The sequence below is a fragment of the Takifugu rubripes genome, chromosome 5 (assembly GCF_901000725.2).
Source record: "Takifugu rubripes chromosome 5, fTakRub1.2, whole genome shotgun sequence".
NCBI lineage: Eukaryota > Metazoa > Chordata > Actinopteri > Tetraodontiformes > Tetraodontidae > Takifugu > Takifugu rubripes.
The window spans coordinates 6764764-6777110 of record NC_042289.1 but is presented as its reverse complement, the minus strand read 5'-3'; the positions used below and the strand labels follow the sequence as shown (position 1 = coordinate 6777110).

The 12347-nt window shown below is 45.4% G+C and overlaps 3 protein-coding genes across 4 annotated transcripts; all 3 read right to left on the bottom strand.

Moving 5' to 3' along the window:
- Nucleotides 1-1591: 1591 nt before the first annotated feature.
- Nucleotides 1592-5288, bottom strand: LOC101064174 (somatostatin receptor type 5-like). Of its 2 annotated transcripts, none has more exons than XM_011603925.2 (4): nt 4864-5288; nt 2740-3450; nt 2282-2650; nt 1592-1890 (listed from the first exon to the last, which is right to left on the bottom strand). In XM_011603925.2, exons 2-4 carry the CDS (start codon nt 3421-3423, stop codon nt 1783-1785), a joined length of 1161 nt encoding a protein of 386 aa, XP_011602227.1. In that variant the 5' UTR covers nt 3424-3450; nt 4864-5288; the 3' UTR covers nt 1592-1782. The 2 variants fall into 2 exon arrangements, with proteins under 2 accessions (XP_011602227.1, XP_003964656.1); XM_003964607.3 differs by having other exon boundaries at nt 2740-3446.
- A 1121-nt stretch (nt 5289-6409) lies between these two features.
- LOC101064398 (myeloid-associated differentiation marker homolog) lies at nt 6410-8133 on the bottom strand. The gene has a single exon (XM_003964608.3). The coding sequence runs from the start codon at nt 7808-7810 to the stop codon at nt 6959-6961; it is 852 nt and encodes a 283-aa protein (XP_003964657.1). The 5' UTR covers nt 7811-8133; the 3' UTR covers nt 6410-6958.
- A 717-nt stretch (nt 8134-8850) lies between these two features.
- Nucleotides 8851-10801, bottom strand: LOC101064623 (myeloid-associated differentiation marker homolog). The gene is made up of 2 exons (XM_003964609.3): nt 9829-10801; nt 8851-9473 (listed from the first exon to the last, which is right to left on the bottom strand). The coding sequence occupies exons 1-2, from the start codon at nt 10093-10095 to the stop codon at nt 8883-8885; spliced, it is 858 nt and encodes a 285-aa protein (XP_003964658.1). The 5' UTR covers nt 10096-10801; the 3' UTR covers nt 8851-8882.
- Between the last annotated feature and the right edge of the window lie 1546 nt (nt 10802-12347).

Below are 12347 nucleotides of genomic sequence, written 5' to 3'. Positions count from 1 at the left end.
CATGAATGTTGACACGGGCGACTCTGGACCGGTTAGCTTTGGCTACGTGGATATTTGCAAAACATTATGGAGACTTTTGAGGGGTTTTCTAGAGCTAGGGATGGATTTGTTGGTATGTTTCAGATGGATTTTAGAAGGAAACAGACAACATGTGGGTGTGTGCGACCTCGCCCCAGAAACATCTGGTACATTTTTTCAGTAAATTAGTGTGTAGGGCTCCGTCCCCAGTTTGATGATAATACTGGTTCTTTTATTGGAATCAACACACACTTCAAGGTAACAGTAGCTTCACAATGCTCAGATCATGTTTCTGCCTCCATGCTGAGGTTTTCAGTAAACATACGGGCAATAAGGGCAAAGACAGAAAACACACAGAGAGCTGAGGAGGTGTTTAAGGAGCGTCGGAAAGTAAAACACTCCTCGGGGAGAATGCGATGGATGAAGGTGGCTTTAATGAAAGTTTAGTCTGTGCAACATGTGATGATGGTGAAGAAAACATTCTTCATCTCCTGAAATCTCCTCCAATGACCAGCAGGACTCTTTATGAGTGCACATCAAACACCATGAAATTGTTGCATGTTGATGGTTGAATTTAGATTTAGAAGAACCCGAGAAGGGTTAGATCACAAAATACCACCACCATTAAGAACAACAAAATTTGCTTCAAATTAATTAAAAAAAAAAGCTTGTTTAATTTTACCGACATTGATGTTTGGTTTTGTACATATGGTACGTTTAAAACACATCAAGCAACTCGGCCTGTAACACAAACTAAATGTTTTGGTGCTGAAGAGTGATGAGATTTTAGAAAAGGGAATGCTCTTGAAATTCATTTACCGTAATAAATTCTATTGATTTTATGTGTTTTAGAGGATTTGGAATCAGAGAGTTACTTAAAACAGTCCAAAATAATACAAACATTGTATGAAGCACAAGGGAAATCGATTTATTGATCTTGATTCAAGTTTGTCTGCTTTAATCAAATCCTTACAGCAAATGTCCTGATTCTTTCCATCATAAACTATTGAAACCTGGTGGAACAGTGACTTTTCCATCACCTTCTTCATTTTTGTTGACCAGCTTTTGGCACCCACAGACCACCCAGGCTAGTTAGCATACATAGTAATTTGACCCCCAGCCACATTATGCTCCGACTTTACTGCTGTAATACGATTTCAACCAGACTAACTACTTTAAAAGTTGCTTTAGTTTTAGCACAAAACCTTTGTCCACCACTTCTAAATTCCCTTCTTCTTTTCCAGATAACTGGCATTAGTGTGAGCCAAGAGTCTGGTCGGGTTGCCAGGTAAAGGAGGACATTTGGCCATCTCCTAAGATAAGTGATGATGCCGGGGGTGAACACAACTGGCTGTTTCACCCGTTTACCAGTCGGGAGCTGGAGACAGGCCTTCACATGTAGCCTGCCAGGATCAAATTCCCTTTTACAACAAGGCCTGAAAAGAGATTCACACCAGTCTTCCCGCGGCCTCATCGGCTGTGAATAATCAGAATTGATTGCCCTAATAGGTAACCAAAAAGGAACCCTGTAATCACAACAACACCCCCACCCCACCCACCCACACACACCCCCTTTTAAAATAGGATCACGATTACAACATGACAATTTTACACAGATGTTTTTGGTGCCACGGCAGTTGTGCCCAGGTTTATGTTTACGCGACCATATCTGTAATAAAATCAGCCTATGCAAGGTGGAGAAAGGCCGTTTACAGTCTTCTTCAAGTGCTCAGCAGCAGCACGACGTTCCCCCGGTAACACGTCTCACTGCAGCGTGACCGGTGTCATATTGGTGTCCGACTGAAAGCTCTGGCCGTTCTCAACCGTTTTTGAAGTCAAAGGTTCGCTGTCATGGTTCTTGATTATCGCCATCTGGAGAGAAAAAGAACAGACAATAATGTGACGGAGTAAACATTGGGGCTATTACAGATAAAGTTGAGATTGTAAACAAGATGATACCAAAATTGTTGTCACCCACTGAACGATATTGCTTGGAGTACAAATGACCGCCCCCTGCTGGTGTAAATAGCTATTGCAGCACTCTTTCACCTGAGTGCTGAATGTTTGAGCTACTTACCATCATTTCAAAAAATGTATTAAAATCAGGTTGAAGATGTTTGGGGGAGTGGTAGGGCTGTCATGGCTGACTATAGATAGATCTCAGACCTTTTGCTCTAGTTTCCAAATGATCAAAACTCAAATGTAGGGAGGTTTGTAGACGTGGAAGTGAACGTGCTTCAGCACACAGGTGGTGATGACATACCTGCAAGCACTGTGTTTCCTGTGTTGGGTTCCTGCTTGTGTTTTGAGCCGCTCTCCTCTGGTCTATGGCGTCAACACCATCTGGTTTGTAGGCACACAGGACCTTCTGGAAGCTCTGTTTGAAATTTTCGGAGAGGAATCCATAGAGGAATGGGTTGATGCAGGAGTTGAGGTAGGTGAGGATGACGATGATGAAGTAGATAGTGGTGTTGGCCTCTGGGATTATGTGGATCAGGTTGACCACGTTGGTGACGAAGAAGGGCAGCCAGCAGATGAGAAACACCAACACCATGACCACCACCATGCGCGTGACCTTACGCTCTGACCTCCGCCGCGTCGTCAGGCCTGCGCGCACGCCTACCGACCTCACCTGAAAGACGGATTGAGATGAGATTTTAAAGGTTGGACGTCCCCGAAACACCTAAAAGGTTCAGATGGACGGCAGATAAAGGCGTTTACCCTGATCACGATCAGCAGGTAGCAGAGGCAGATGACGACCAGAGGAACAAAGAAGCCAAGGATGGACGTGTAGAGGATGAAGGCAATGGACCACGTGTTCTGTGGTTCCGGCCAGGTTATGTTGCAGGTGTTAAAATCCTCCTGCAGGTCTGAGAAGAGCGTGACCGGCAGGACAATCAGAAAGGACACCACCCACACCGTGGTGCTGAAGATCTTTGCCACCTTCAGCTTGCGCAATTTGAAGCTGCGAATGGGGTGGACCACGGCCAGGTAACGGTCGATGCTCATCACCATCAAGGAAAAGGTGGAGGCAAACTGGCTCACGGCGTCGGCGGTCATGCACACCTTGCACAAGAATTTTCCATACGGCCAGTAGGAAAGCACGCTGTTAGTGCCCAGGAAGGGAATTCCCAGGATGTAGAGTTCGTCCGCAAGGGCTAAATTGAGGATGTACATGTTGGTCACGGTCTTCATCTTGACATAGTAAAGCACCACGTAGATGGCCAGCGTGTTGCCCAGGAGGCCCACGATGAAGACGACCGTGTATACGACCGCGGTCACCACGTCGAAGTGCATGGGCAGGTCTCCGCCTGAGCTGTTGTTGTACGTGGGATGGACGGGGTAAGTGTGGGAGGTCGGTACGCTGACGTTCTCAGGTGGAAAAGTCCAAACGGGACCATCCATGTTGAAGGAAGGGTGGGGGGGCTCTGGCTAAAAGAAACATCAGCAGAGGTTATCACGTAGGCTAGTCTGACGCTCAGCACGTCTACACGGATATCGACTGTTATTTAGTGTCCTTTTTCCCCCCGATATGTTTTTTTATGTGACTGGGAGAAACTGAGAGCAGTGGCGTGAGCCTTGGTCAGACTGAGGCACGTGCACACAGGAGAAATTTGACTGTGATGGGTGGGAGCTCAGAAACGGCATTTGCTGCAGTTTCAGCTGGGCTAAATGTGTTTGAGTGCGTTAAAAAAAAGAAGAAGAAGTCTACGGACTTTTTAGAATGTTAAAAACTAGCATTTGTGATTTGGACTCCTAGAGGTTTGAACTGGTGTTACAAGCCTGAGAGTCACACGCCAACAGCAATAGGGTGACGACTATAACATCAAGACACTGTTCTTTAAATTCATTGTTCCCTAACCCATTTCTACGAATTAAATGGAACCAGTGATTGAATAAATGGAACTAAAATTCTGGGTAAAATCAAAGCTCATAACAATGGGAGTTCTCTCTGGGAAAGCCGCCCACTTACCAGGTAAAAGGAGAACTTCCCTCAGAAAAGGCTGGGCACATGGCCAACATTTCTCTTAATGGGAAATTACACAGCAGACAGCATGAAGTGACACTGTGGTATCAGAGGTCAAGAGCTGCAACCTGCATCAGTATAATTGCTTATGGCCACTGCAGGATAATGAGATCAGGAAAGATTAAATCGTAATGAGGGAATTTATGCTGCCACGGCTCAAACTGCCATTTCCTTTTCACTAAATGTCTCCAAGGCAGCTTTTTAAATATAGAGGATGGATGCTGTATTTTAAAAAGTGGAAAAACTGACGGATTCGGACAGAGCAGCGTCACGATTCTGGGACTTGGGTTTTCTGAGCAGGGGGCCGGCGTCTCAACGCGGCCAGGGATGGATGCGCGGCCTGCACTAATAACCGTCCGCTGACTGTCTCTGAGCCCTGCCTGTGAAAATGTTGCACAAATAAATAGTTTGACGTGACGATTCATTGAACCGCGCTGCAAAAACACGGGAGTGACGCGCGGCCCGCAGCGCGCTGTTGAGAACACAAACAGCCGAAGCCCCTCGCAGGCTGCAGGTTACCCAATGACATCTCTCACAGATGTCATTGGATCCATGTGGGAAGTTCACACACACACACACACACACACACACACACACACACACACACACACACACACACACACCCACACACACACACACACACACACACACACACACGGCTCATTAAATCCTCGTTTAATGGATAACCTTTAATTCTACCAGCATTTTTCACCCGGGGATTTACAATGATTAATTTATTAACTTAATCGTGTCTACAAATACGACAAAAGTGTATTTTTACTCGCTGATAAAGTTTAGAAGTTAAAATATTTGCCCACCTGTCGTCTCTCTTTTGTTCTGTGCACCGGCAGTTTGCGCGTCCTCCGCGCTCCTTTACGCGTCTTTGGAAAGGCGCGTTCGTCCTGCGGTGGAAATATGTCTGTTTTTAACCCGTAGTTGAAAGAAAAGTTTCCACCTTCAAGTATCTTCACGGACACATCGTCTCACGGATGCCAGGGCGCAAGGCAGCGTCCCTGAACGTGGCCCCGCAGCGAGTCATATCCGACCTGGTGCTGATGGAAAGTCCTTCACTGGCGCGCTGGAGGCATTTATGAGCAAAGCCGCGCACGGACTTTAGCCCCACCCATGGGTGATGTGGTTAAATTTGCTTTGGTCCATTTCTTTTTACTTACTGTTTACGCGTGAGGGATTTAACACTTTAAAGTGAATTAAAAAGAAAACTAAACTTCACTCTGCAGTAATTCGTTTGAGCTGATTTATGTTTGTTTAGATGAGGTATTAAAGCAGGAGTGCACGCGCCATCGTGTGACGTGCGTTCATGTTTACATGTTTACATCGGGCACATTTTCCACAGCATCAACTGTGGGGGGGCGGTTCTTGGTCTCTCCTCCTCCTGAAGTCGGTCTGCAGTTGGTTAGAACGTGATGAGTTCTAACTTCTGTTTGTAATAAATCTTAAAATTCTGGTCCAAGAATTGTCATCATGTGAACCTTTTTGAATTCAGTTTAGTTGTAGAGCTGTTCCAGGGAGAATTGAAATGTGATGTGTCATTCCCATCAGGAATGGTCCCAGGGGCCCCCTTCATTATTTTTAGTTAATAGAAACAAACTGCTACATTTGCTGGTGGCAGTAACCTGATGCGAATCACAGAAGGAAGCACTGTTATCTCACTGCTCCAGGGCCCAGAGTTCCTCCTCCTCACACGTCCTGTTTGCAGCACTCTGTAAAGTCTACAGAGGTGTAGTAGCATTCCCTGCGACTCTTCTTCCCACATTCAGGATCTCCTCGAGGTCTGCATGAGGAGGTAATTTTTTACGCTCCACTTGCTCCATTTGATCCAACTTCACTCACTCAGATTGATGTGTCAGAAAGCACAATAGCTGTTGGATTAGTGGTCAGTTTGGGCCTTTTCCAGTTGGTTAAAAAAAGAAAAAAGACAGTTGGAGAAGAATTCAGTGAAATCAGCCTTTCGGGCTCTCCATCTCAGCCCAAGAAGAAGCTAAATTAGAGATAAGACACAGAATACCCAAAGACAAATAGCCCCCCCCCCCTCCCTTTTTTTTTTATACATTTCCCACACTTCCTGTGGCAATCTGGATTAATCTCCCTCCATTTTCTTGTTTGGAGTATTTTAATGTTGCGTTTTGTTTCACCACCCTAGCCTTTATTCTCAAATAGAGACAATATAGGAATCACACGGGGCTCCACGGTACTCTCTCTCAGTCATTGCCCTTTATATCATCTTAAATGGTGCAACGTTTACCAGGAAATTGGGAAGATTTTGTGTGTTTACGATAACTGAAGTGCTCTCATCCTTCAAAACGCAGCTTTAGTCTGGTTCAAATATTAAATGAAATCCTCAACTCTTGACTTCAAACGCTTTATTGTTGTTACTGTTATCCTGCATCACACTCTGGCCTCATTACACCAGTGCACCCAGATCCCCATATTGACACTAACAGTCTTTTACATTTTTTAGAGGCAACTTTTTAATGTCCCCTTTTTAACAAACTTTACAGCACAACAGACACAAGCCGCTAGCTTAGCTTAGAGGCTTGTCCGCCTGTGAAGGCAACTGAATCTGCAGCTCACTGATCAATTACAGTCCATAGATTACATTTATCATCCATTTCAAAGGTTTAAAAGGAATACAAGAGACAGAATAAATAGGAAAACAAACATGCTTACAGCTGTACACAATCAGTGTTACCTTCTGCAACGCTGTTTTGGACATCAGAAGCCAAAGTTTGGCCCTCAGTTTTAAGAAGTTGAAACAACACTTTTGATGACCAACCAGCTACTCCACAACAAATGCTTGGTCTCTTATCTTTCAGAGTATCAGCATGTTGTAGCCATGTTGGGAGCCGATCTGGGGGTCACATTATGTTCCGCTCCCAGTAAATTTTCATAGGCTCATTGGTTCATAGCAATGAACACCATCCATATGGAAAAAGCGCTGTCCACAATGTAAACGATACAGTTGGTAACGCTCATGAAGGTGACCACCACCAGTTTGTCCCAGCTACAGAGGTTGCCGCAGTCACTGGGCCTGGGGTTGCTGCGAAAACTGAACAGAGGCCAGACGACCATGGCCGTCAGGTACATCACCGCTGCTACAACGTTGTGGACAACCACGATTTTGTCAAAGGAGAAAGGAAATATGAGAGTCATCTGTCCAATGGTGAGCACAATTATAAGGATGGCGAAGATGAAGCACAAGGAGTAGACAGCAACACACCACTGCAGTCCTGGTGAGTGATACTGGCTAGTCTCCAAGGACATGAAGATGAGACAGGCGAAGAAAGCCTCCAGCATCTTCATGATACCGGCGTTGGTGGAGAGGAATCCAATGGTCTCCCCCCTGGGGTGAAGGTGAGTGAACACCACTTCCACAGCGTACACCACAAAGCACAACCACGACACCACTGAGGCGCCGATCTGGCGGGGGCAGGTGCCGCAGGTAAAAAAGATGGGGTAGATGATGGAAGAGGAGAGGCACATGAGGCCGGCCAGCATGGCGAAGGCTTTGGTGAAGTCATCCCAGGCTAAAGGCAACCTGCTGCTGAGCGTGGTGAAGTCCAGAATCAGGATGAGACAAGTGACGAAGAAGCAGAAGCACCAGGTGAACATGCACCACGCCCAGTACGGAGATGAGACGTGTCCCACCGTCGCGACCAGGATGAAAGTCACACAGGTGAGGACCACGGAGATGGTTCGCAGTATACCCACCGGCTGGGTGACCGAGTGAAAGTCCACGGTAACCATAGCGACACAAATTCTTAAGCCCCTTCAGGAGTGGAAATGGAATGGAAATGCTGTCGTTGTTCCCCGATTCTTCTTGGAAAATGAAAGCATGGCAGCTGAAGCAAAACATAGTGGCTTATCTGTGCCGTTTATGGCCTCGGCTTGATTCCTGGATTGGGTATCATCGTTTGTTATCTGCTGCGCTGGACTCTGCTCCCCCGTAAAAACCACCTTCAGAAGCTTCTCAGACAGTGACAGGCAGGAAAATCTCTCCAAGAAGGGAACCGCTAAGGAATGAACGCTTCAGAGAAACTGTGTTTTAACGCATTCACATCAACCTTATAAGGTCTGTTTTGCTGCATCTTTTGTTTACATTGTAAAGGGCACCAACCCCTCCTTTGCTCAAAGGTCACCGCTTCACCAGATAAGCAGAGATTACAGTTGACTCATTTGGTATAAATGTTGCTTGACCAGAGGGCTAAACGCTGTTTTATACGTAACACGGTAATAGAAATGAGCCACTTTTGACGACGACTGAAGCACTGACCACTGTCGTTGGCATCCTGTCCACTTTGGGGTGCCATTACTGAGGTCATTGGCCATTTCCAACGTCTCAGTGATGCCACCACCTGGCTGAGCTTCCCCAATTTCACCAGTTAGTGGTGGACATGTGTCCAAATCCTGGAGAATCCCGTGCATCCAATGCATAAATACATTTCTTCTAACTGGCCTTCAATTAAAAGGTTTCAGCATATTTTTATTTCTTTTATTTGACTAATTTCTTTCCTTTCATTATAATGCGTTAATGCAGATTCTCGCTTGGGTTATGGATCGTTGATACTCTACAAATAAAATTGGATTTGTCCTGTGAAACAGACCCGGTCTTGTTACCTGTTTTCACCATATATGCACATTTACACACCTTTGAAAATGATTTCTCAGAAGAACGTGGGTGGTGCCCAGTTAATCTTTAACCACGTTATTGGTTCACACTTGATTCATTCAGTTACAGATGTTGCAGCAAGGTGGAATAATGTACAACAAATCCTCTATTTTTGTTAGTATTTATTATCTTTTTTTCCATGGGGGATGTCTACGTGCTGCTCATGAAAAACACCAGCCGGACGGAGTAAACTGTATCCACGATGTAAGCAACCAGGTTAACGCAGGTCATGAAGGTGATCACTGCGTAATTGTTCCATTTACACAAAAGTGTTGTTGAGCATATGCTGGGCCTGGGATTGTCCAGGAAGCTGTAATATGGCCAGATGACCACAGCCGTCATGTACATCAACACCGCCAACACATTGCACCCCGTTAGGACTTTATCAAGCGGTGCTGGTAACAGAGCCAGGAGGCGGCCGATGGTGAGAATGATGACCAGCGTTCCAAAAATGAAGCAAATGCAGTAAACTGCAACACACCACTGGAGTCCTGGAAACTGAGGGTATCTGGTGCCATCCAGGCAGGTGAAGATGACGCAGGCGACGAAGACCTCCAGAACCTTGAGAAGGCCCGGGACAGTGCCCAGAAACCCACTGATTTCGCCGGGCTTGGCTCGGGTTAGCCCAACCTCAACGGCGTACAGGATGAAGGCCGTGAAGGAAAAAACCGTAGCAATAATGTAGAAGTCGCAGGACCCACAAGTGAAGAGGACAGCAAATAAGATGGAAGCGGCCAGCATCTATGGGAGGAAAATCAAATGTTGGACTGAAAGCTGAAGCGCGCATTATGATATACGAGCCCCTGGATGCACTCAAGAAGAAAAGGGCCTTGGTTATTTCGTATAAAAGGAGCCTAAACCTTTTGAATCACAAGAAATGACCTTTAATGAGGCGTTTTCATCGCACAACATTTCTATACAACATAACATGTATATACATGCATGTGTGTGTGTGTATTTGTGTGTGTGTGTATGCATGTGTGTGTGTATGTGTGTGTGTGTGTATGCATGTGTGTGTGTGTATGTGCGTGTGTGTGTGCGTGTGTGTGTGTGTGTATGTGTGTGTGTGTACAGCAGCAGCAGCAGAGTCACCCACCATTAAAGTTGCCAGCATGGCAAACGCGGTGGTGAAGTCGTCCCAGGAGATGGGCAGTTTGGAACTGAGACTGGTGAAGTCCAGGACCAGTATCAGGATGGTCACACAGAAGCAGAAGCACCATGTGAACATGCTCCACGTCCAGAAGGAGTCGATGCTGCGGCCCACATCTGCCACCAGGCTGAAAGTAATACAGGTGAAGATCACCTCCAGTATTCGGACGATGCCCACCGGGCACACCACTGCCCTGATGTTCAGCATAACCATGACAAATAGGCGGTTGTTCCGTACAGACAGCCGATTATTCTCTCTGCGTCTTTCCGAAAGAGCTTTCCTTTTCGTCCTAGTGCGTCATTCTGCAGGCTACAGACAGAAAGTAGAAGTTCAGGGCCCCTCCTTTATTACCACCTTTGTCATGTATGCAAATATTAAATGGTTGACAGGTTTATTGTACTGCATGATAAATGAATGTTGGTGAACTCCAGTGTCTTATCAGTGGCGTTTGTGAGCTTTAGCCAATAAAAGAAAGATAGTGATTGGTGCAGGAGCCCCAGGATTCACACACCCTTTGCTAACTTAAACCAATTAATGTGTTACAGAAGAAATCTTTGTTGGACTTTAGAATAGTTGATGCTACGGCTTTGACCAGCAGAGGGAAGCAGAGGCCGGGTGCGTTCAACGTCCATTAGTGTGATCTTTCACAGGAACAGTGTTTTGTCGAATACACGGCCGACCTGCACTAACACACACACACACACACACACGCACACACACGCACACACACACACACACACACACACACACATATAAAGGAATTCCTGTTTCAGTGCAGCTGTGGGTGAATAAACCAACTATTGCAATATAGCAGAGTAGCTGTGTGGTTCTCTGATGCACAAACAGACGACACCACTTCCTTTTCCGCCTGTAGTCTGTGCACGTACGAACAGGAATGTTTTTGTGATTACCCTGTCATTTGTTATATCCTCCTGTCCTCTGACAGTCGCCAGGACACCTTAAGAGGATCTCTGACTGCTCTGTGTGTGTTTAAGAATTCTGAAGAAGAGGGTTCGGGCAGGTTGTGATGAATGTTCAGGGAGAAGAATTATCAGGAATTATCAGGAACTCTTGAACAAATGAGTGAATGAATGAATTAGGACATTAAAAGAAAAATATGAACATACTGTAATAACTATCAGCACATGTTCTGGTTGAACTGATTATAAACACAAGAAACACAACTTCTGCTATACAACAGTATCACTTTCGATGCAGAGGACTTGATTATCAGACCTTGTGAGCGATGGGGATCGATAGGCGGCCTTAGTACGCTAGCCCACTACACCGGTTATGTCAGCTGCATCTCATGTGGGTTCTGTCTTGAGACCACGGGATTCGAGCATTCCAGCCGATGTTTTCTACGCATGTAGATTTTCCAGATTTTGCTGCAGATCTCAACATATTAATGAAAAAGTCCATTCAGACTTCTTTTGCTTGTGGTTGGAAACCCCCCAGAACATGACCCCAAATTAACAAAACTGGGTTCTTTCACTGCGCAATCTGGAAGGTTCCCTGGTCGATGTCGTCTCTACAGGACAGGTTTTTATTGATGCTCCTACATGGTAGTCCCCCACAATCGGAAGTGGATTGACATGTATGAGTGTGCATGTACCAGAGAACCAAAACTGGTGTAAAAACTAGTTCCATGTAATACCGTAGAACCAGAGGAAGCAGAGGATTTTCCTAATCACAGTATCCATGTTCTGCCCTTCATCGATTTGTTGGTAACAAATCGATGTGTTCACCAACCATACCAGCATGCATGACACGTAATGGTTTGTTTGTTCCAAGGAGTCAGACATTAGTTTCCCTAATGTTTGAGATTAACGTAAAGGATCAAGCATAATGGTTGTGCAGTTGGAAAGTCGCTTCTTCACTTCTTATGCCACCAGACACTTCATTTTAAAATGAAACTGCAGATTTCTGCCTTGTGGACCTAGAGTTATTCATTAGGTATTATATTATTATCATTGTTATTAGAGATAACAATACCAATAACAATAAACTAATAAAAAAGAAGAAAACAGACTGGGAGGATGAGCCAGATTGGATACAAAGAAACAAAAAAACACCCTGAAGTTGATCTTTGTTCCCTTTCAGTCAATTTACTCAGTACAACACATCTGTATGGGAAATCACGCTCTCCCGTGGCCCGCTGAAAAAACCTCTATTCACACCTTTTAAGGCAAATGACGTGTGGCGACGTATGTGAGGTCTGCTCGCACATATAAATTCCCATCGCCATGGTCATATTTCAGTTATTATGCTCTTCACCTCGCTAAGAACACCTCCACGAGTCAGGCTAACTGGGTGCTGCTAGTTAGCTTTGTCTTCGTTACGGCTGCAGCCGGCTCAAATTTAGCTGAACTGCTTTTGTTGGTGTTAGTCACCAACTACCCACGGAGCACCAATTTCGAGTGCGTCTTGGTGTCATTTTCCGTCTCGCTATGAGTTTGGAACCT

Excerpts from the sequence above, each read along its gene's own strand:
- LOC101064398 (XM_003964608.3), bottom strand. The coding sequence starts at position 7,810 with ATGGTTACCGTGGACTTTCACTCGGTCACCCAGCCGGTGGGTATACTG.
- LOC101064623 (XM_003964609.3), bottom strand. The coding sequence starts at position 10,095 with ATGGTTATGCTGAACATCAGGGCAGTGGTGTGCCCGGTGGGCATCGTC. Across the intron at positions 9,474-9,828 it reads CCATGCTGGCAACTTTAATG|ATGCTGGCCGCTTCCATCTT; the intron begins GTGGGTGACTCT and ends TTCCTCCCATAG.
- LOC101064174 (XM_011603925.2), bottom strand. The coding sequence starts at position 3,423 with ATGGATGGTCCCGTTTGGACTTTTCCACCTGAGAACGTCAGCGTACCG. Across the intron at positions 2,651-2,739 it reads ACCTGCTGATCGTGATCAGG|GTGAGGTCGGTAGGCGTGCG; the intron begins GTAAACGCCTTT and ends TCCGTCTTTCAG. Across the intron at positions 1,891-2,281 it reads AGGAAACACAGTGCTTGCAG|ATGGCGATAATCAAGAACCA; the intron begins GTATGTCATCAC and ends TTTTCTCTCCAG.